Here is a 20,752-nt window from a genome sequence, read left to right as displayed (position 1 = left end):
AGCTTAAGATGCCTGCAAATCGTTTGAAAGAGACCATTTTGAATTCAAAACTTCAATGGGACATTGCGTGAAATTTCATTCTCCAAAAACAAATATGGGTACGTCTTATAAAGCACTATTAAAATCTAAAACTTAACCGATCCCTAACCTTAAGAACTGAACTAAAACATCAGCATTAAAAAGGCCAGGAAAATAAACATTTTCATCCCCTCCTAAGCAGGGATAGGATTCAAAATTTTTAGCAACTGGTTCTCTGCCTGGTTACTGGGTGGCTGCACCACGGCAGAGGTGAGGAGGAGCTTTTCACCACTCCCAGGAGTCTCCACATGGCCCGTTTTGGATGCCAAATAAGTCTGTGAGGGTAAAAACGGCCTCCCCCAGGCTCTGGAGGCTGGAAATGGGTGCATTTCTGGACTTCTGGCAGACCCGTTTTTCACCCTCTCAGAGCCTCTGCATCGGCCCTGCACTTGCCTGGCATCCAAAACTGGCCACGAGGAGACTCCTAGGAGAAGCGGAGTGGGACGGGCGGGGCCAGCCAGTCTTTGCAACTACCCGTTCAGCAAACCAGACGTAAAATTAGCACTTGGTTCACCCAAATTGGTCCGAACCACCTCAATCCCACCCCTTCTCCTAAGTCATAATGGATGGTTTCGCCTTGACGGACAATTTATTGCACAACAGAGTCTCCAACATATATAGGTTTGTTTCATTTCTCTTCCTTTCCCCCTCCCTGCCTATAACAATTTTCAGATATTTACTGCCCACAGGAATTCCTGCCTCCCATTTCCCGCAGGGTTGTTCCTAAATTCAAAACAATGAAACGGTACAAACCAATTCTATCTGGTGTGTTGTCAATTTGGGAGGGGGAACTTGAAACACTGCTGCTCTGGTGTGAAGAGGTGTGGCTCCCAGGTCTCTGGCCCTCTTCTACAGATGGAGCAGGCGAAGGGCTGTCTTGGATCCTTTCCTTTAAAGAAAGAAAGAAGATTGGTTCAAGCAATTAATTGTGTTTCTTTCAGGATTCCATTCGAAGGTGATCCAAATGAATCTCTATATTGACTTCCCAAATGAAACTGAAAATTGGAACAGAATCGGACACCTTCATATCAGTTTATATAATAATAATTATAACAACAACAACAACAACAAAACAACAACAATAATAATAATTGTTCAAGAACAAGCCTTAGCCACAAACTACATGAAGGCAAAAATTCAACATGTTACCACCAACAGCAAATGTCGCCTCTGTAATGAGAAAGACGAGACAGCCGACCACTTGATCAGCAAGTACAACAAAATTTCACAAACTGACTACCTACAACGCCATGACCGCGGTGCTAAGATCATTCACTGGAAATTGTGCCAAAAGTTTGGATTTGCGTACAACAAAAAACACTGGGACCATCAGGTTGAGAAGGTTTTAGAGAATGAGAAAGTCAAGATCTTGTGGGACTTCAGAATCCAGACTGACAGGCACTTGGCCCACCACACACCTGACATAACAATAGTTGAAAAGAAAAAAGTATGGTTCATTGACATTGCAATACCTGGAGATGCAGGAATTGAAGATAAACAGCAAGAAAAAAAAGTACCGGGACTTGCAAATTGAAGTTGAGCGATTGTTGTCCAGATTGTAATTGGAGCCCTTGGAGCAAAACCTAAAGGGCTACCTCGCTATTTGGAAATTTTAAATTTATCAGACTTGAACATTCTGATTCTACAAAAAACGACCCCACTTGAAACAGCTTATATCCTCCGACGTTACCTTAATAGTTCCTAGGTCCTTGGTTAGGACTCGAGCTGTTGAGCTACCAACCAGCCCCAAAGGCTGTGAATCTCACCAAAGATTAACCACGCAATAATAATAATAATAACCCCTCCGAGGAGCTTTACCTTGTCGTGGTGGAGAGGCTTCGCGCTCTAATGATTCCACAACTCTGCCAAAGATTTGTTTCAAAAATGCTATGCTTCACCTTTTAGTGCATCAAAGACAACTTGGCTTTGACTTCTAATTTCATCCAGAGCCATCTCTGGGTTCTGCTTTTAAGGCTACCTTGGAATTCTGTACTTCAGAGCAAGCTTTTTCCAGGCCTCCTATTTCAAGCAAAACCTTTTGAAGGTTGTGCAGAGAGTTTTATGACAAGGGGCCTTTACCAAGAGTAGGTTGTGTGGTCTGTTCAAAATGAATTGTGGAGAAAACACTGCCTCAAATGTGTTTTTAATAGGATAGTTATTGGACATTCAATAGCAAGTGAACCTCAAAATCACAGATGTGTATCTATTATGCAGTGGATAATCCTCAACGGGGCTGCTTTCTTAACTAATTATCTCTTAGTTAATGAACATACAATAACTAATAAAACTTAAAAGGGAAGCCTTTAATTGCTCTACTGTTAGCCTACTAATTAAAAATATTTGTTAAGCTTAAGCAGATAGTAATTCTATTCTTGGTTTGGTACATCTTGAGGGAGTTTTTGATTTAAAGCAGTTGGAAAGAAACCTCTGTCATTTTTCAGGACATGGGTAGGGTATTACTGGAGACTTGAGAATTGTGTTGAGGAAGGAAGGAAAGAAGGAAGGAAGGAAGGAGAAAGGGAAGGAAAGAAGGAAGGGAGGGAGGGAAGGGGAAGGAAGGGAAAATCCCTGCCATTGGTCTGAGCACAAGAGAAAGGAAGGAAGGAAAGAAGGAAGGAAGGAAGGAGAGCTGTGTGCTCTAATGATGCACTTTGAATTAAACATAAGCTCAAGGGCTTGATAGTGATGTCATGTAGGTAGATACCTGTATAATGAGTGTCTTGGTTTTTTTACTGTCTGTTATCATGCTAAGCCATTATAATACTTAGCACTTAGACATATGCTGCTTTAGTGCTTCACAGCCCTCTCTCAGCATGTTGCCCCCAACAATCTGGGTCCTCATTTTACCGACCTCAGAAGGATGGAAGGCTGAGTCAACCTTGAGCCGGTGAGAGTCAAACTGCCAAACTGCTGGCAGTCAGCAGAAATAGCTTGCAATACTGCATTCTAACCACTGTGCCACCATGGCTCATCATACTAACTGTTTTTTAACTGGTGGGGTGGGGTGTGAACCCAGCATTGTGGTTTGTAAGCAGTATTTATGGCTTAGTCCAGCGTGCAACACCTGCCAACAGTGGTTGATTCAACAAATCTTGAAATCATGGCTTAGCCTCGTGTGGGTACTGTCATTCAGATGTTGCCGGCTATGGCAAGGTAATCCCGAGCACAAAAATAAAACTCCTCTTCAGCATGGAAGGCAGTTGTGGCTATCTATTCCAATAATGTATGCTAGCGGCCTCTTCTTTGCACATAAACAGATCCATTTTTCAACAGCGTAATCAGTCTGCTTCTATTAAGCTACTTAACAGCAATGAGTTGTGGTTCATTAGGTAGCTACTGTTGTGTCTCCGTCTAGTTAAAATTTCACAGCGAGTTAATCTATTTTATTACAAATGAGAACACATGCAATCATGTTCCTGGCATTTTCCAAACACAGGGTTAACAGTATTTGTAACAAATCAATGAGGACATTGCAATTGGAAAATGGCAGACCGGATAGGCTAAGCATCTTCACCTGTTGACGACTTCATTTTTTGTCATTTGTGGATTTTACATCTCCCTGCCACTCTCTGTATATATTTCAGTTCTCTTCTAAAAATTAGCTGTAGTCCGGCTTACTCCAGATATATAAACTCACCTTCTGGGTAGCTTATAGCCATACATCTGTGTGCACACCACACAGGCATTAACATCCAAATATGTTAAAGGTAGCATTTCCAACTCAGTTAAGCCAGCTTTGTAAAGGTTGTATTGTTACAGGGGCAGGAGCAAAATATGTATGTGCTCTGAACAAAAACCACAATATCGATTTTCCTTGCTCCTAAGGGACTGAAGAGCGCTAAAAAAAATGCCAATTATTGGTCCACTATAGTCTGGACATCCAGAGCTCCAACTATTTGTATATGGACCTGACCACAGCATAGATATTACATCATCTTGGACTCATTTTGTAAGTTAGCCCGTTTGTGGTATATTGATTTGAAAATTGTTTCCTTAGGATACACCATTTCGTCTGAGGGTTACAAACAATCTAACAGTTTGTTAAAGTTTTAATATTTGCACCACTCAGGTGACCGTTATTGAATTGAATTGAATTTTATTATTTGTATGCCGCCCTTCTCTGGGAGGGACTCAGGGCGGCGAACAACTCAAAAGGGGAAAAGGGGAACATAGAACAGAATACAAATAATTAAAATAAGCAAGAATCACACAACCACACAAGTCGAGAGGGGAGGGGAACTCATCAACCCCAGGCCTGCCGGCAAAGCCAGGTTTTGATGGCTTTTCGGAAGGCCTGGAGAGAGGTGAGGGTCCGAATCCCTGCGGGGAGTTCATTCCAGAGGGCCAGAGCTGCCACAGAGAAGGCCCTCCCCCGGGTAGTAGCCAGGTGGCATTGGCTAGTAGACGGAACCCGGAGGAGGCCAACCCTGTGTGATCTAATGGGTCTGTGGGAGGTAATCTGTGTTATGACACAGATAAAACTGCAGGTGACCTTAACGACCCGCTAAAAGAATGTAAATGACCAGCTGTCTGCCAGGAATATACGTCTTTCCATTTCCCACCATCCAGTCAGAGCTGAAGAAGCTTCTTGGATGAGAAGTGAAACATCTTCTACGAAAAACCCACAGAAAGTCCAGTTGCCTCTTGAAAAAGCCCTTTTGGGACAAGAGTTTTAATAGTGTATAAATCAAACTGGAAGGAATCCCATCAAAAGACTCCTCCTCAGAAGAAAAAAGCTCATGATGTTGGTATTCCTTTGGTGTGAACAGGATAGCATCATTTGATTGTGAGGATACTAGTTCCGAAGACATAGTAGAACAAATGACACCTCTGCTCTCTCAGAAGAATTGGTTATAGAATACGATGCACCCCTTAAATATAAACAGGTTGTCTTACATCAAGATGTGGTTGAATCTCTGTAGCTGAGTGGAAATTGTTCTACTGTGGAAGTTCACAGTCTTACTGACATGAACATTCTGGGGAGCTGTCCAAGGTGCTATTTTTTTGATGTGCATTAAACTGCTTTCCATAAACTTGCTTAATAATGCACAGATTTTCCAATTCTTTTGGGCTAAAGGTAAAGATAAACGTTCCCCTTGCACATATGTGCTAGTCATTCCCGATTCTGGGGGCCGACACTCATCTCTGTTTCAAAGCCGAAGAGCCACTGCTGTCCAAAGACGTCTCCGGGTTCATGTGGCCGGCATGACTAAACACCGAAGGCGCACGGAATGCTGTTACCTTCCCACCAAAGTTAGTCTCTATTTTTCTACTTGCATTTCTACATGCTTTCAAACTGCTAGGTTGGCAGTATCTGGGACAAGTAATGGGAGTTCACTCCGTTACACGGCGCTAGGGATTCGAACTGCCCAACTGCCAACATTTCTGATTGACAAGCTCAGCGTCTAAACCACTTTTAAATCCCTGACTGTTATCTATACTGAATGGAAGGCTAGGTGCTTATGTTGATATTCTACATCATTTTGTTGTATTTCTCTGAAGCCAGTGGCCCCGAACATTTTTGGTACCACGAACCAGTTCCGGGGAGGAGGGGGGTGGGGACAAATTTCCATGGACCAGAGGGGACATGGTTTTGCATGCTGCCTGCATCCCATGAATGGGGCTTTGCTTGTTTGCACGGAGCGGTTTCTGATGTGCTGCGGCCCACTGCCAGTCCATGCCCCGGTGGTTGGGGCTCCAGCAAAAGTCTACTGAATAGGGTAGACCATAAATTCAATAAAGAGGGGTGCGATGGCTCAATGGTTAATCATGCTGAGTTTGTTAGCTGGAAAGCTGACAGCCTGGGTTCGAGACCCAGGTTCGAGATTCAAGTGAGCTCCCGTTCCTTTCCTCAGCTCCTGCCCAACCAGCAGGTAAAAAGCATGCAAATGCGAATAGATAAATAGGTACCACTTCTGTGGCAAGGTAACAATATTCCGCACACCTTGGCGTATAGCCATATTGGCCACACAATCATGAAAAATGTCTTCGGACATCACTGACTCCCTTGGCCATGAAACAGGGATGAGCATTATGCCCTACAGGCAGACATGACTGCATAGGGAAACCTTTACCTTTATTACATTCAATAAATACACTCAATGTGCTCCGGGTGTTTTGGAGTTCTGTTCTCAATGGCTTCACCCATTGGATCCAAAATATCCGAAACATCCTGTTTTATACAGAACTTGCCGATAGCCTGGCGTTATCCGGGTATTTATTTATAGGGGAAAATGTCCAGACCAAATGTAATTTCTAATGTTGGACATTCCCTCTTACCAGAGGGAGCCCCCTTATGGAGTACTGTGAAACTATTACCATGGCAACTACACTGTGTTGCTGTACAGTACAAGCCATTTTACGGCAGTACAGTCGAAGCCATTTAAAGGCACAACAGGCTGCGTCTTAACAGAACACACACCCCGAGGGGTGTTAGGGGTGTCTTACCCCTCACAATATTTGTTTCCAGAGAGTAAGTCATCTGTGTACCAAGTTTGGTTGAAATTGCTCAAGGCGTTCCAGAGTTACGTTGGAACGAACACACACACACTTTATATATATATAGATTTGTCCACCTCCAATTCACATTAATCAACCCAGCCAATCTCACAGCAGATCCACACACACCCCTGTGTGTCTATGCACAGCTTACCTAGTGTTGGCACAGTCGACTTGGCCTTTGTCCTTCAGATGTGATATTTCATAGTATCGATCTCAAGCATCCATAGTAATTGTGACCTACTGGCTGGCCTTGTTTATTTTTATTTGCACTGCGGCTATAATTACTTGCCCAAATGTTAATCTATTAATGAGTTCCTAAAGGACTTAATGGCATTTCTCTGCCAAGAGGAACGTTTGTCAGTTCTTTCGGAACATTGGACATTTTATTCACAGTTTGTTTCCAAACTTCTTTGCCATCAGACGGGCAGGCTGTGGGGCAGGGCATTAAATTCCTGATGGAAAAAAAGGAAGCAGAAAACTACAGAATAAATGTGCCAGTCCAAGATTTGGTTTGAGGGTCAAAAGCAGGACACAAACGTCTGATTTTTATGGGGAAAAAGAATGAGCATGAAAACTATCAACACTTTTTTTTTTAATCTCATGAACGAGATGGCCTCATGACTACAGTATCTCTTCAGTTCTTTTGGCCATCTCAAGATGGACTTCCCAAAGGGAATTGGGAAGATATGATAGAACTTTTTAGCAAACTTCTAACCCAACACTGAGATGGGTGGCTGGAGAAACCAAATCAAACCAAATCGATAAATAAATACTGTATATTTGCTCAATATTCACAGACCTAGCATTGCTCAAACTTTTTGGCTCGGTATTCAGAAGTTTAGCCGAAGACTTTGTATTTAGTGGGTTCGAATCCCTAGTGCTATACATCGGAGAGAGTTCCCCTTATTTGTCCCAGCTTCTGCCAACCTAGCAGTTCGAAAACACATAAAACTGCAAGTAGAAAAATAGGAACCACCTTTGATGGGAAGGTAAGAGCGTTCCGTGCGCCTTTGGCATTTAGTCATGCCGGCCACATGACCACGGAGACGTCTTCGGACAGCGCTGGCTCTTCAGCTTTGAAACAGAGATGAGCACCGCCCCCTAGAGTTGGGAATGACTAGCACATATTTACAAAGGTAAAGGGGAAGCTTTACCTTTACCTTTTAAGAAGCCAATGTCTTCAGAAATCCTTTTCTATTTGAAATTAACAATCGGAGGGAGGAATTATTGGTACATTTTTCCAAGAATTATTTAATCCGATTAGCAAAAATGGTTCCCCTTATTTGGTAGATTTTGAACCGTGGAGGAGGCTAAAGACAAGATCATCCACGTGTACAATATGCTGAACTACGCCCCATCCAAAGAGTCTTTTATAGAAATCGACACATACAGTATATCTACGTGTCTTGAAAAATTACCCTACTTTCAGCATCAATTAGTCTTTAATACCAGCTGTTCGCTTACTAATTTCCCTGCATTGTGACCATTTCTCACCAAGTTGTTAATTGCCACCTGCTCAGATAAACAACAACAACAACAACGAAACAAGTTAACAGAACTTCAGACGACCCTGATACACAGTCAATCACAAACAAAATACAAGTAATTTGGAAAGGTGCTTCCTGATCATTACTTTATAATGTTCAGACTCTTACTGTGTTCCTAGGGAAGTGGAACACCTCTGTCAGTCCATGAATATACAGAAAAATGCAGAAGGACTGGAATAAGCTATATATCAGGAATGTCCAACCTTGGCAACTTTTAAGGTTTGTGGATTTCAACTCCCGGAATTCCTAGCCAGTCATGGGAATTTTACCCAGGAGTGAAATTCGACCGTTTCTATCCAGTTCGGGTGAACTGGTAGCGCCGGGGGGCTCCGCCCACCCACCTGAACATCAGCACGTTCTGGTTTTCATGCTCTGCGCATGCACGGAAGGTCCTGAGCATGCACAAAGGTGGAGCGTGCATGCACTCACATTTGCGAGCCAGTAGCATACAAATCCCATCAACTTTGACATACATACATACATATACACACATATACACACATATACACACATATACACACATATACACACATATACACACATATACACACATATACATACATATACATACATATACACAATCTACATCTACATCTACACACACACACACACACACACACACACATATATATATATGTGTGTGTGTGTTTTTTATTTGTGCTGATTAATAAATAAAGGGAGACTAGTATAGCTCTATTTCAAGCTATTTAGCTCTCATCAGCTAGCCATACCCTTACTAGGCTAGCTGATGAGAGCTAAATAGCTTGAAATAGAGCTATACTAGTCTCCCTTTATTTATTTATCAGCACAAATAAAAAACACAAATATAACATATATATAACATATATATTTTTTTGATGCCATGTCTGACTGATTCAATGACATCCCCAGGGCTAACAGGCATTCCATGCTATTTCAAGCCGTTAGACATATATTTGTGATTAAGCACAAGTGCTAATGGCTGAGCCAATAGCAAAAGGCTATCAGACAATTGAGCTAATAATATACGCAGGTTATTGTTACAGAAAATGCTTCGGCAAACAAATGGAGGAACAAAAATGGAAATATTATTTATGAAAACAGTGGTATTGTACATCTCGGAAAGAACTCTTGAGTTGTTTTTTTTTTTTAACGGGGTGGCGTTTAAACTTGTCATCTTAAACCTTGCAAAGATAAGACTTACCTCTTCCCAAATTTCATAAAATACTAAAAAGGACTGGCAGTTTAGTTTATTGTTTATTCATCAGTCAAAAAAAAACAAAACACAACCCTGTCATTTCTAGAGGTCTGGAAGAGGGGAAGGTTCAACCTTGACTGATTCCACTCACGTCATCTATTTAAAATAAAATAAAATAAAAAATCAGCTTTCCCCCAGAGTGGCCCATTTTTTTTAACTGCTCCGTCCACTTTAGATTTTTTGAAAAATAAACCCACCTGACATTTTGTTTAAAATTCTGATCCTGCGGATGAATCCCGGCAAACCAAGTTTTTCAAACAGCGAGAAAGTTTTTCTCAGCGGGACTGTAAATCCCCGAAGGCAGAGATTTATAACAGAAATTTTGACAGCATCCTTAACTATGGAAGTGGCGGTAGGAGCTGCTAATCACATTAAGTTAAGATTATAGACGGGAAAGAAGATTTTGGAAACCTGGCTAGTGGTGCTCTGCTTAATTTATAGTGTTCTTGTCCAGGGGAAATCAAATTTCATAGTTGTGACATTTCTATCCACAGTTACTAAATGTTAACTTTGCTGAGCAGGCACCTTTCAGAGACAGGTGGTGGGATACTGCGGAGAGGAGATGGAGATAGACAGCTTCGTTCTGGATGGTGAATGTGATGGATGGGGTAGAGAACAACATCGTTTCATTCAAAGCGTTTCAGGGAGCCAAGATCTTCTGGTGGCAAAGAAGAAGCTCGTGAAAGCTTTACAGAAAGGGCTTCGGAAGACAAATGGCTGAACGAAGATATTCATGGAAAGGTTCTGCCCGAGTGCCATCAGACAAACCTTTGATGCTCTGGTGGAGCCTGTGGAAATGCTTGGTTTGCATCCCTTTACTGCTGATCTCAGGGGCGGTCGTTTTCACTTCCAAAATTGGCTGGGTCAGCCTTCCCCAACCTGAACATCCTTTATTAGGAGTGCCAGCAGCCTTAGCAAAGTCTCTCTCTCACACAGCAGACTAACAAGTCCATCCGTCCGTGAGATCAATAGTTGTCTGCCACATCTATTCATCTCCACCCCCTGCCTTTTATCCCCAAAACTAGGGTGGGGCTTCAATAGCAGCGGTGGCTTTTCCGTCCTGAGGTTCATCCCACATATTTCCACTGCTCTCCTCTCCTCTGCCTTCTGTGCAGCCATGCATCAGGGACTGGAACCACCTGTTCCTTCTCTTCTTCAGCAGCCACCTCCAGACCTGGGGGCTGTTGACTCTTCATCTTAGGGCTGACGACAGCCCAAGCTCCACCTCTGTCTCTCTCTGTCTCTCCCTCTGTCTCTCTGTCTCTGTCTCTCTGTCTCTCTGTGTCTCTCTCTGTGTCTCTGTTTCTCTCTCTCCTCTCTCTCCTCCATTCCCTCTTCCCCATCAGAGCTCTCAGGTTGCCTCCTGACTCCCATGCCTCATCTGATTCGGCTGCTGGAGGGGCCAGAGGCCGAGAGGCCACAACACCAACACCGACAGAGAACTATATTCAGAGTCTTACCTTTATTACTGAGGCTCCAGCTCTTGAAAGTGGGCTATGCATCTGTGCTGCTGCAGCCATGTTGGCGATAGTATTGAGATGGTTCATTTGATTCATGGCCATCGCTACAGAAGCAGGAGGTAGGCCAACCGGAAGGAGAGGATGGGGCATCATCATAAATGGCAGGTCTATCCCTGAAACACGAGAACAGCAGCCCGTAAATAATTTAAAAGCAGTGATTTCCTAGGGTTTTCACCCATAAAAGAGGGTGAAAGTTTAATGGAACGAGTCAATTAGGACTATAATTAGCTTGAAATGTTTTCTACATTTTTTGCAGGTAAAATTTAGCTTCAGGAATAAGAAGAACAAAAGATTTGTATTAATACATAGAAGAAAAATAGGGCAGAATTCTTTTGTTTAAAATAAAAATAGAAATACACCTTAGGTGGTTACCCCCGTATTGAAATTAGCTATATAATCAAAGGGCACAAATCAATGAAGACACTCCTCTATCGACCAATCTACACCCAAAAAGAATTAATTCTGGTTTTTTTTTGCTAAAGTATTCTTTTTTTCTCGTTCAAAAGTTTTATTTCTTTTAAAACAAACTTTTCATCATTCCTCAATCAGTAAGACATCGGAATACAATTTTTTGTGTGTCAAAATAGTTCTAGTTTACCACCAAATTCTTGTCTAGCCTAATGTATACTTTGCTAAAGTATTCTGATGTTTAAAATATAGAGTAGAAATATTGTAATCGGCATCTTTCAAAAGACCTTTACGATTCAATTTTAAGATTGATGGCTGGAAAGACTTGACTTCTGGCAAGCAAAGCCAATCGGGAAATGCCTGGATTCCCTTTAAAGACCACACGACTCACTTAACAACCGCAGTGATTCCCTTAGCGACCACAGCAAAAAGGACTCATTTAACAACGGCCTTGCTTAGTGGTGGAAAATTCTGCTCTCAATCGTGCTTAGAAGTCCCCTTCGGGGGAAAAGGCCAGCATATAAATAAAATAAACATTCAAACATTCAAGTGAAGGACTACTTATTTTTGGAAGACGATATGACACCAGAAGAGATGCTGGGAAAATCCTTATATTTACCTCTAGATTTATATTTACACAATACACCAAGAGCTATGATTGGTTTGGAAGGAATGCGTGCTGTGATATCTCTTGTTTCACTCACTCCATCCAGAGCAACATCAGCTGCTAATGGCAGTCTTTGTCCACTCATTAACTCTTCCCCTGCAGTCGCGTAATCTTTCCTTCTACACCGTGGAGTTTTAGTGCTTCCAGACACCATCTGTCTGAACGGACTTGCTCATCTCTTTACAATCCGATTGACATGCAAACAACATGCAAATGACAAACAGAATGTAACAACCCTTCCGTTGTTTTAAGGGACAAGATCTCAAAAGGTTTTACAAAGGGGAGTGGGGGGAGGCGGTCTGGGAAGGCGGAAAGGAAAGAGAAGAAAATGCACCTGCCTTCTGCAGACCGGGGTGGAATTATTTCTTACTCAATAATTACTCCAAACACCACGCGGAAGACAGCTCAGAAGGCGTCACCGTGGCTATATCAGCAACAACAGCAACGAAATGATATACAGCAGGTTGTGCAGTAAAATAAAATATTTTTGTGGACTTTGCAGGGACACCAATTGGTTTCTGCTGCGCGAGACCATACTGAAGAGTGCACCGAACAGTTACAAGAAAGTATGTATATATGTATGCATGCATGCATGCATGCATGGCACAGTGGTTAGAGTGCAGTATTGCAGTCTAACTCTGCCCACAGCCAACAGTTCAATCCTGACGGACTCAAAGATGACTCAGCCTTCCATCCTTCCGAGATGGGTAAAATGAGGAGCCAGATTGTTTGGGGGCCATATGCTGACTCTGTAAACCCCTCAGAGAGGGTTGTAAAGCACTGTTAAGCGGTGTATAAGTCTAAGTGCTATTGCCCTTCCTTCCTTCCTTCCTTCCTTCCTTCCTTCCTTCCTTCCTTCCTTCCTTCCTTCCTTCCTTCCTTCCTTCCTTTTCTCTTTCCCTCCCTCCCTTCTCAGTAATTAGAATGCAGTATTTCAGGCTAATTCTGCCACTGCCAGTAGTTCGATCCTGACCGGCTCAAGATTGACTTAGCCTTTCATCCTTGTAGGTTGCTCAAATGAGGATCCAGATTGTTTTGGAGCCATATGCTGACTCTGTAAACCCCTCAGAGAGGGTTGTAAAGCACTGCAAAGTGGTATATAAGTCTAAGTGCTATTGGCCTTCCTTCCTTCCTTCCTTCCTTCCTTCCTTCCTTCCTTCCTTCCTTCCTTCCTTCCTTCCTTCCTTCCTTCCTTCCTTTTCTCCCTCCCTCCCTTCCCAGTAATTAGAATGCAGTATTTCAGGCTAATTCTGCCCACTGCCAGCAGTTCGATCCTGACCGGCTCAAGATTGACTCAGCCTTCTATCCTTCCAGGTTGGTCAAATGAGGACCCAGATTGTTGGGGGAAAATAGGCTGACTCTGTAAATCACTTAGAGAGGACTGTAAAGCATTGTGAAGCGGTATAGAAGTTCAAGCGCTATTGTTATTTATTTATTTATTAAACTTAGATGCTGCCCATCTCACCTCTGACGACTCTAGGCAGTTCGCGCTCGCTCGATAAAAACGCCACGTAAAACATTCAAATAATATATTTTTTTAAAAAGAGCCACAATAAGAATAAAGTTAGCTTTTATAATGCGATGTGCCTGAAAGTTAAAACGGCACTGAAGTAAAGAAACTTATGACCGATTCCACACTTACGACCGTTGCAGCGTCCCCTGGGTCATGTAATCAAAATGTGGAACCTTGGCAACTGGCTCGTATTTATGACAGTTCAAAGCCGCCATTGATGGAGCAACCTCAACTTCTGAAGTCGTTCTACTGATCGATTGTTTCCACTGACAGAAAGTTTCTCTTTGATTCTAGGTTAGATCTGTCTTTGATAAGTTTCCATTAGCATATTGCACACACACAAAACCCCACTAAATCCCATATGTAAATGCAGGGGGAGAAGAGAGAAGCTGTAGGAAGACGATTGAAAAACGGGATTGAAATGTTCTGGCTTTTAATGACCTCATTGTCCCACAGAGATTATGACATCACTGGGGAACTCCCTGTTGAACGCCAACATCTCAACGGTGCCATTAACGCAATGTGCTTAACTGGTTCCCGAATTAACCAATTTGTTGGATTAGCACAAGACATTAACCACCAAATAGTTCTGAAATAACCAAATGGGTTGCATTAACAAAGCATGGTAAGCAAACCTCTTCCCCAAAGTTTAACATGAATCAGTGTTAACCAGGGTAAAGACAGCTACTAAGAAGTTACTCAAAAGATGCTTCAGGCAACCTCAGTAAATCCTGAGGTAAACAGACGAAAGTCACACTCCCCAAACCAGGTTCTAAACAAGAAATGGCAGCTAAAGAGGATGTTTTCCCATGCTTAACGGCAGGGCCGCCCCGCCCCGGGACATTTCTGAACCCGCCAAGATGCTGGAATGTTTTGTGTTTGCATACGTACTGTTTGTGAGCAGATGGTTCTGCTGCAGAGGACTAAGTGGGTGAGTGCTCCCCAAATTGGCCTGCCCTGACAGTGCCGCGTGGCTAATCCCGTGATGAGATCCTGTTGGGATCGGCGACTGAAGCTTCTCTTTATCCCACGAGGATTCACTTCCACCTAAAAAACAACAACAGTACACAGTACATTAAGTGTTCCCCTCTTTTAAAGCTAGCTTGTCAAACCTGCCACAACTTACAACTCTAGAAACATTTGTTTCATTTAATAACTTACACCTCTAAATAGCTCCATTTGTTGAGAAAGATATAGTTTATTAGAGATAAAATGTATTGCAGTACTACAAAGACAGAACTGAGAATCGCGTGCCAAAATCCCTAAATTTAACTCTTCCCTCTGTTAGCTGTCTCTCATTGCCCACCCTTGTGTAACCAATCAGGTTCAGGCAAGATCTTTTCATAATGGTCAGCCCAAGTGTGGTTTGGTACGTGGCTCCCTCCTTATTCTACCTTGAGGCAGCATCTCAAGGAGATACAGCGTTTACTTTTGTAAAACACCCCTAAGACACCTCGGGGTTGGTGTTCTGTTAAGATACAGCCTGTTGTGCCATACTGTTGTACTGGCTTCTACTGTACAGTGCAGTGGAGTTGCCATGGTAATGGCTTAACAGTATTCCACAAGGGGGCTCCCTCTGGTAAGGGGAAAAATCCAACATTAGAAATTACGTTTGGCTTGGACATTTCCCACCTATAAATAAATACCCGGACAATACCAGGTTAGCAGCTAGTAGTAGTAGTAGTAGTAGTAGTAGTAGTAGTAGTAGTAGTAGTAGTAACAGTAACAACAACAACAACCGTAATGGGACACTCATCAACCCTTAGGAGTCAACACTGACCGTTTTGGATATGTGGTCTACCTGGATTGGAACATCGATCACTGAGATATGGAAATCATTGATAAAATAAGGCAATTAACCGGAATAAATAAAAAAAATCGTTAGAAATAACCTATATGACAACAAAGTTGATTGAAAACTATTGTTTCAGACACTCTGAGACTACATTCTTCAACGAAGACAACGCTGCTATTGGTAGGATCTCAGAGACGATGATAACTCACAATGAGGTGCCATAGCCAAAGGGCCTCTTCATCACAAATCTACATAACCCACTGATTGCAATTATGGGATGTAGAGGAGAGGACCTTTGGCAGACACGTCTTGGACACGTCGGCAATTTGATTAGGAAGTAAACAGGAAGAACCAGGAGTGGGCTGCTGGGGGAGAACCTCTAGCTAAGATTCTGTGCAGTTCTGAGAACCCTTAAATCCCACTCCTGGCTGGCTCTGCCCACCCCTCCCCTCCTCTCCCCTCCCAGGAGTCCCCATGCGGCCTGTTTTGGATGCAGGTAAGTATACGGCCTGCGCAGAGCCTCGGGGAGGCCAAAAAGTGGCCTACCAGAAGTTCGGGCATTTCTGGCCTCCAGAGGGTCTCCGGAGACTGGAGAGGCCGTTGTCGCCCTCCTGGAGTCTTAAGGAAAGCCTTCGGAGCCCAGGGAGGGCAAAAAGCCTCCCCCCCCCCGATGGTGCAGGGGGCAGACTATACTATGCCCACCATGGTCACACCCACCCAGCAACCGGGCAGAGAGCCCCTTGCTAAAAATTTTGAAACCCATCCCTGGGAAGAACCCCTAAAAGTGAGCCACAGTCCATAAATTCTAGCCTTCTTCCTTTTAATAAATCTCAAGATTTGCAAAAGAGGATAAAAAGTCGTTGTGGGCAATTGTCCATGTGTCTGGTCATCATGGGTCCAGCCAAAGGAGCAATCTAGATCTTAATAGCTAACCCCAGTACATACATGAATCCTATCATGAGCCCTGGCTTGCAGTTCCTTTCAAGTGCAATTAATTTGCAAAGCTCCTAATTGACTGAAAAGAGCCTGCTGTGTTGTTTACAGCATGGGAATTTAACAAAATCTGCAAATCTCAGAGCAGGGAAGGCTACCCACCAACTGGGGCACGCTTATTTCTCAACAGAAAAGCACGAAAATCAGTAAGTGAATGAGTGCTGTTGACATAAAAGCATTTTCTATGCATTCGACAATTTAAGACTTTGTTAGCAAATTTTCAACCATCCAGGCAGAGTGTCTAGATTTTTTTGGCGGGGTGGATGAGAGGGTGAGCTGCAGATACAATGCAGAGACTCAAATCATCTTCTATCACCTAACGCCGTTGGTTGGATACTTTTTTCTATTGTGAGGCCTCTGTTGCATCACAAGTTGGAATCAGTCATGGTTGAACTGTATTTTACTGAACTAAGCTATCCCGGACTTGGATCCCAGGTGAGACTAAACCCTGAAACATGATTTATATATCACCAATGAATGGTTCTACAATGGTGGGATTCAACAATTTTTACTACTGGTTCTGTGGGCGTGGCTTGGTGGGCATGGCATGGCTTGGTAGGTATGGCTTGGTGGGTATGGCTTGGTGGGCATGGCAGGGAAGGATACTGTAAAATCCCCATTCCTTCCCCACTCCGGGAGAAGGTTACTGCAAAATCCCCATTTCCTCCTGATCAACTGGGACTCAGGAGGCAGAGAATAGATGTGGGCGGGGCCAGTCAGAGGTGGTATTTACCGGTTCTCTGAACTACTCAATATTTCCGCAATCGAATCTCCAGTACTGGTCAGAACCTGTTGAATACCACCTCAAGTTCTGCAGTGTACATTAAGCCAAAGAAAAATAAATCTCATTAATGTTTAATGCAACATGTGAACTCTGCCAATATCTATGTATAATCTATATGTAAGGCAAATACACACATACACATGAATATATATGGATATATAGATATTGATTTAGAGATAGCTAGATAGCTAGACAGACAGACAGATAAACATATCCTTATTGACATTCTGATGTTGGCTTATAACCTCCCTTCAACCTGGCCAACGCTTCACAAAACTCTTCTCTTGATGTAAAAATGACACTGCTTAATCTTAACTACACTCTAAACCAGCATTTTTGAACCTAGACAACTTTAGTTTGACATAGCATAGCTGGCTAGGAAATTCTGGGAATTGAAGTTCAAGCATCTTGAAAAAATGCCAAGATTGAGAACTACTGGTTTAAAACCCTATGTTGTTTCCCCCCCCCCTCTATAGATACAAATCAAATCACTTTTAGGAGATTGCTGTTTTCAGAAATGAATTTCTCTCTTCCCAGCCCTTCTACTCAATAAAATGACTCTATTATTTTGGGAACTGGTAAAAGGAAGGTATCGTTAGCATACCATAGCTGGCTGGGGAATTCTGGGAACTGAAGTTCACAGTTCTTTAAATTGCCAAGGTTGAGATGTCCTGGTTTAAACCCTATCCCATTTTTAATTTTTTTTTGCATAGAAATCAAATCAATCTTTGGAGATTTTTACTTTTTGCTCCTTCCATTATTTTGCAAAGTGGTAAAAGGAAGGTATGGTTGAGAGAGTCTGTCTGAATTATTGACAGTGCCAGGGATTCATTAACTAGATTTCCAATTAGAATCCATAATATTTCATTGACATGTAAGAGACAGTGGCGCGGGGGGGGGGATGTATCTTAATTGAAGATAACAGCAAAGAAGCATTCTACATTCTTTAGGATGAACACTTGGCTAATAAATGTGATTCATGTTATCAAACAGTAAAATCCGAAAGATCAATGACGGAGCCAAAAAAGGGAAATGGTCCATCATTTTTATGCTCGCAGCTGAGCTATGAATTATCTTTACTAGTGCAAATGTGTAATTTGCAAAAACGATGAGCTTTGCATAGGCAAAGAAAGATGAGTTTATGCCAAGTTAAATTATATCATATGTTCTAATATAATGTGGCATAATTGCAGTGGAGTTCAATGGTACGGCTGTATTCGTGTCAGCCAGGCCATCATAAATTCCACACATTTTACAAGGATGACCTCAAATCCATATTGACTGAAAGGGGGTGCAATTTAGACATTGTCTCTAGATATATCTTCTAGAAATGACAGCATTCCAGAATGTAGAGCTGTAACAGGTCATGACGTACCAAGCAGCTCTGAGTTAATGTGGCTCAAGTCTAAGTTAATGTGCTTGGAAACTCGGGTTTTTTAACAGTTTAATTCCCACCTATGTTTCCACATTTGGGTGGGGGGAGGGCTAGCCTTCTCTCATTTCAATACAAAATACTCCCCAAATAAGAAAGACATCCTATGTGTGAGGAGGAAGAACAGTCAGGGCCTGTTCCAGATGTGCATATGTGCGGAGCTGTTAGGAGAGGAGAACAACTGAGGACAAGGAGTCGAATCGGGAAGCAAGGCAGATGTGGACGCTGAGTTGGCAGGGGAATAAATCGAAGGAAAGGGGAATGGTGGTCGTAGGAGACAACAGTTCGGATTTCTGAAGATTTGGCTCATTGTATTTCATGCAACAGAGACTGCTTGCCAGAACTTAATTTGCAGCCTTTTGGCCTGGCCAAGGAACTGATAAGATCCATTACTGCAGTTAATTCTTGTATACTGTACACCAGGGGTGTCAAACTGGATTTCTTTGAGGGCCAGATCAGCATTGTAGTTCTCCTCTGCAGGCTGGCAGGAGTAGGGGGGAGGTGACAGGATGGATGCCTTCTGTGGCACGGCCAAAACAGGGCGCAGGGAGGCCCCTGGCCCCCTCTGCCCCGTTTTCTGCCTGAACAGCCTCCTGCAGCACTTTATCGGCTAAAACGGGGTGCAGAGGGGGGCAGAGTGCTGCTGGAGGCCATGGAGAGTGAAAACGAGGCATGGGGGTGTGTGGATTTAAGTACCCTGTGGGCTGGATTCAGGCCACAGGCCTTGAGTTTTGCACCTTTTGCTGTATACTCTCATATGGAAAGCAAATTTAGTCTAATGGTTTAAGGCACCACTCTAGAAAGTGGGAGACTTTGCGTTTTGCTTTAGCCATGAAATCTGGTTGGGTCAGGCACCCTGTCTCAGCCCAACCCACCTCACAGGGTTGTTGTTCTGGGGATAACAGGAGCAGGAAGATGTGTTAGATATATTGACTGCCTTGAGTTATTTGTAAAAATAATCAAGGAGGGATGCAAATGAACGAATATACATATATGCACACTGTATCACTTATCGCTTTCCTGCATGAATAGATAAATGTAAAAAAGCATTCTTCCCTGTGACAAATTTTTCTTCCAATCTCTTCCACTGAAGTTGGCCATGTCAGAAGCAACTGGGAAGGCTCAAGAGATTCATCCACGTTCGTTTTATTAATATTATTTTTTTTCTCAGTTATGAAAACATTTCTCGGGTGGGCATAAATATTCCTCCCTGCTCGCATATTACAAGGCCTTTGGGCAAGAGATCCTTCAGCGGTACAAAGGGGAAGGGAAAAAAGCCTATATTCAAGCATAATGTCCAAACGAATTATTTACACTTAAATATTTTCCTCACATCTTTTTATCTTATGCAGCAAATATTTAATACAAATGGCAGGATGAGAGCTGGAATCAAAAGAAGAGGCTGAAATGTTAACCATTTCAGATATGTAGGTGACATCCCTTTGCTAGCTGAAAAGAAAGAAGTCTTAGAAGAGCTTAGAATGAAACACACACACACACACACACACACACACACACACACACCTGTCGCATAACTCTGGAACGCCTTCAGCAATTTCAACCAAACTTGGTACACAGATGACTTACTCTCTGGAAACAAATACTGCAGTGGTAAGACACCCCCTAACACCCCTCGGGGTGTATGCTCTGTTAAGATACAGCCTGTCGTGCCTTAAAATGGCTTCTACCGTACTACATTACAATGGCTTCTACTGTACAGCGCTGTGGAGTTGCCATGGTAACAGCTTCACGGTACTCCACAAGGGGGCTCCCTCTAGTAAGCGGGAAAATCCAACATTGTGGCGATGTTCATGGAAGGAGGGTTGGGATAAATAAATACCTGGGCAGCACCGGATTATCAGCTAGTTAAAAATAAAAGTCAACTGGTATTAAATATGAGTGCTTAATATTAAGAAAACAAAGATAGTTTTAACCACTGTTAAATGGTGTCCCCCCACCCCCACCCTCTAGGTCCAATACAAAGAGAATATTGGAAAGCCAATCCCAGCAAGGAAAGCCATAAGACAGACACAAAAGCTAAGGATATTCCAATCAAACAAGAACATTAAGCCAAGGCAGTGTGGTCTTTACAGCAATATTGTACAACTGTTGAAAGCCAGACATTGAGAATAAGTTGGGGTGGGGTGGGGTGGGAATAGATGTCTTCAAATTTCAATTTTTGGAAATGCTAACTAAGAGTATCACGGTCTGCAAGGCTAACTATCCAGTTAGATAAAATAAAAGCCAATCCTTCCACATAAGTGATGATCAACTCAC

The 20,752-nt window shown here is 42.7% G+C and overlaps 1 protein-coding gene across 2 annotated transcripts in view; it reads right to left on the bottom strand.

Moving 5' to 3' along the window:
- The window catches only part of DACH2 (dachshund family transcription factor 2), a 321,366-nt gene that overhangs the window by 49,755 nt on the left and 250,859 nt on the right, over positions 1-20,752 (bottom strand). For both annotated transcript variants that reach the window (XM_087727336.1, XM_087727337.1), the window contains 3 exons: positions 14,363-14,518; positions 10,824-10,996; positions 832-967 (listed from right to left, as the gene is read on the bottom strand). In XM_087727336.1, coding sequence (XP_087583462.1) covers positions 832-967; positions 10,824-10,996; positions 14,363-14,518 — 465 coding nt within the window. The remainder of the gene's footprint in view (positions 1-831; positions 968-10,823; positions 10,997-14,362; positions 14,519-20,752) is intronic.

This window comes from Thamnophis sirtalis, unplaced genomic scaffold (genome assembly GCF_051295495.1).
Source record: "Thamnophis sirtalis isolate CommonGarterSnake01/CBP01778 unplaced genomic scaffold, rThaSir2_p1.2 scaffold_13, whole genome shotgun sequence".
In the NCBI taxonomy this organism is placed as follows: Eukaryota; Metazoa; Chordata; class Lepidosauria; order Squamata; family Natricidae; genus Thamnophis; species Thamnophis sirtalis.
The sequence above is the reverse complement of the archived record's forward strand: the minus strand, read 5'-3'. Positions and strand labels throughout refer to the sequence as shown.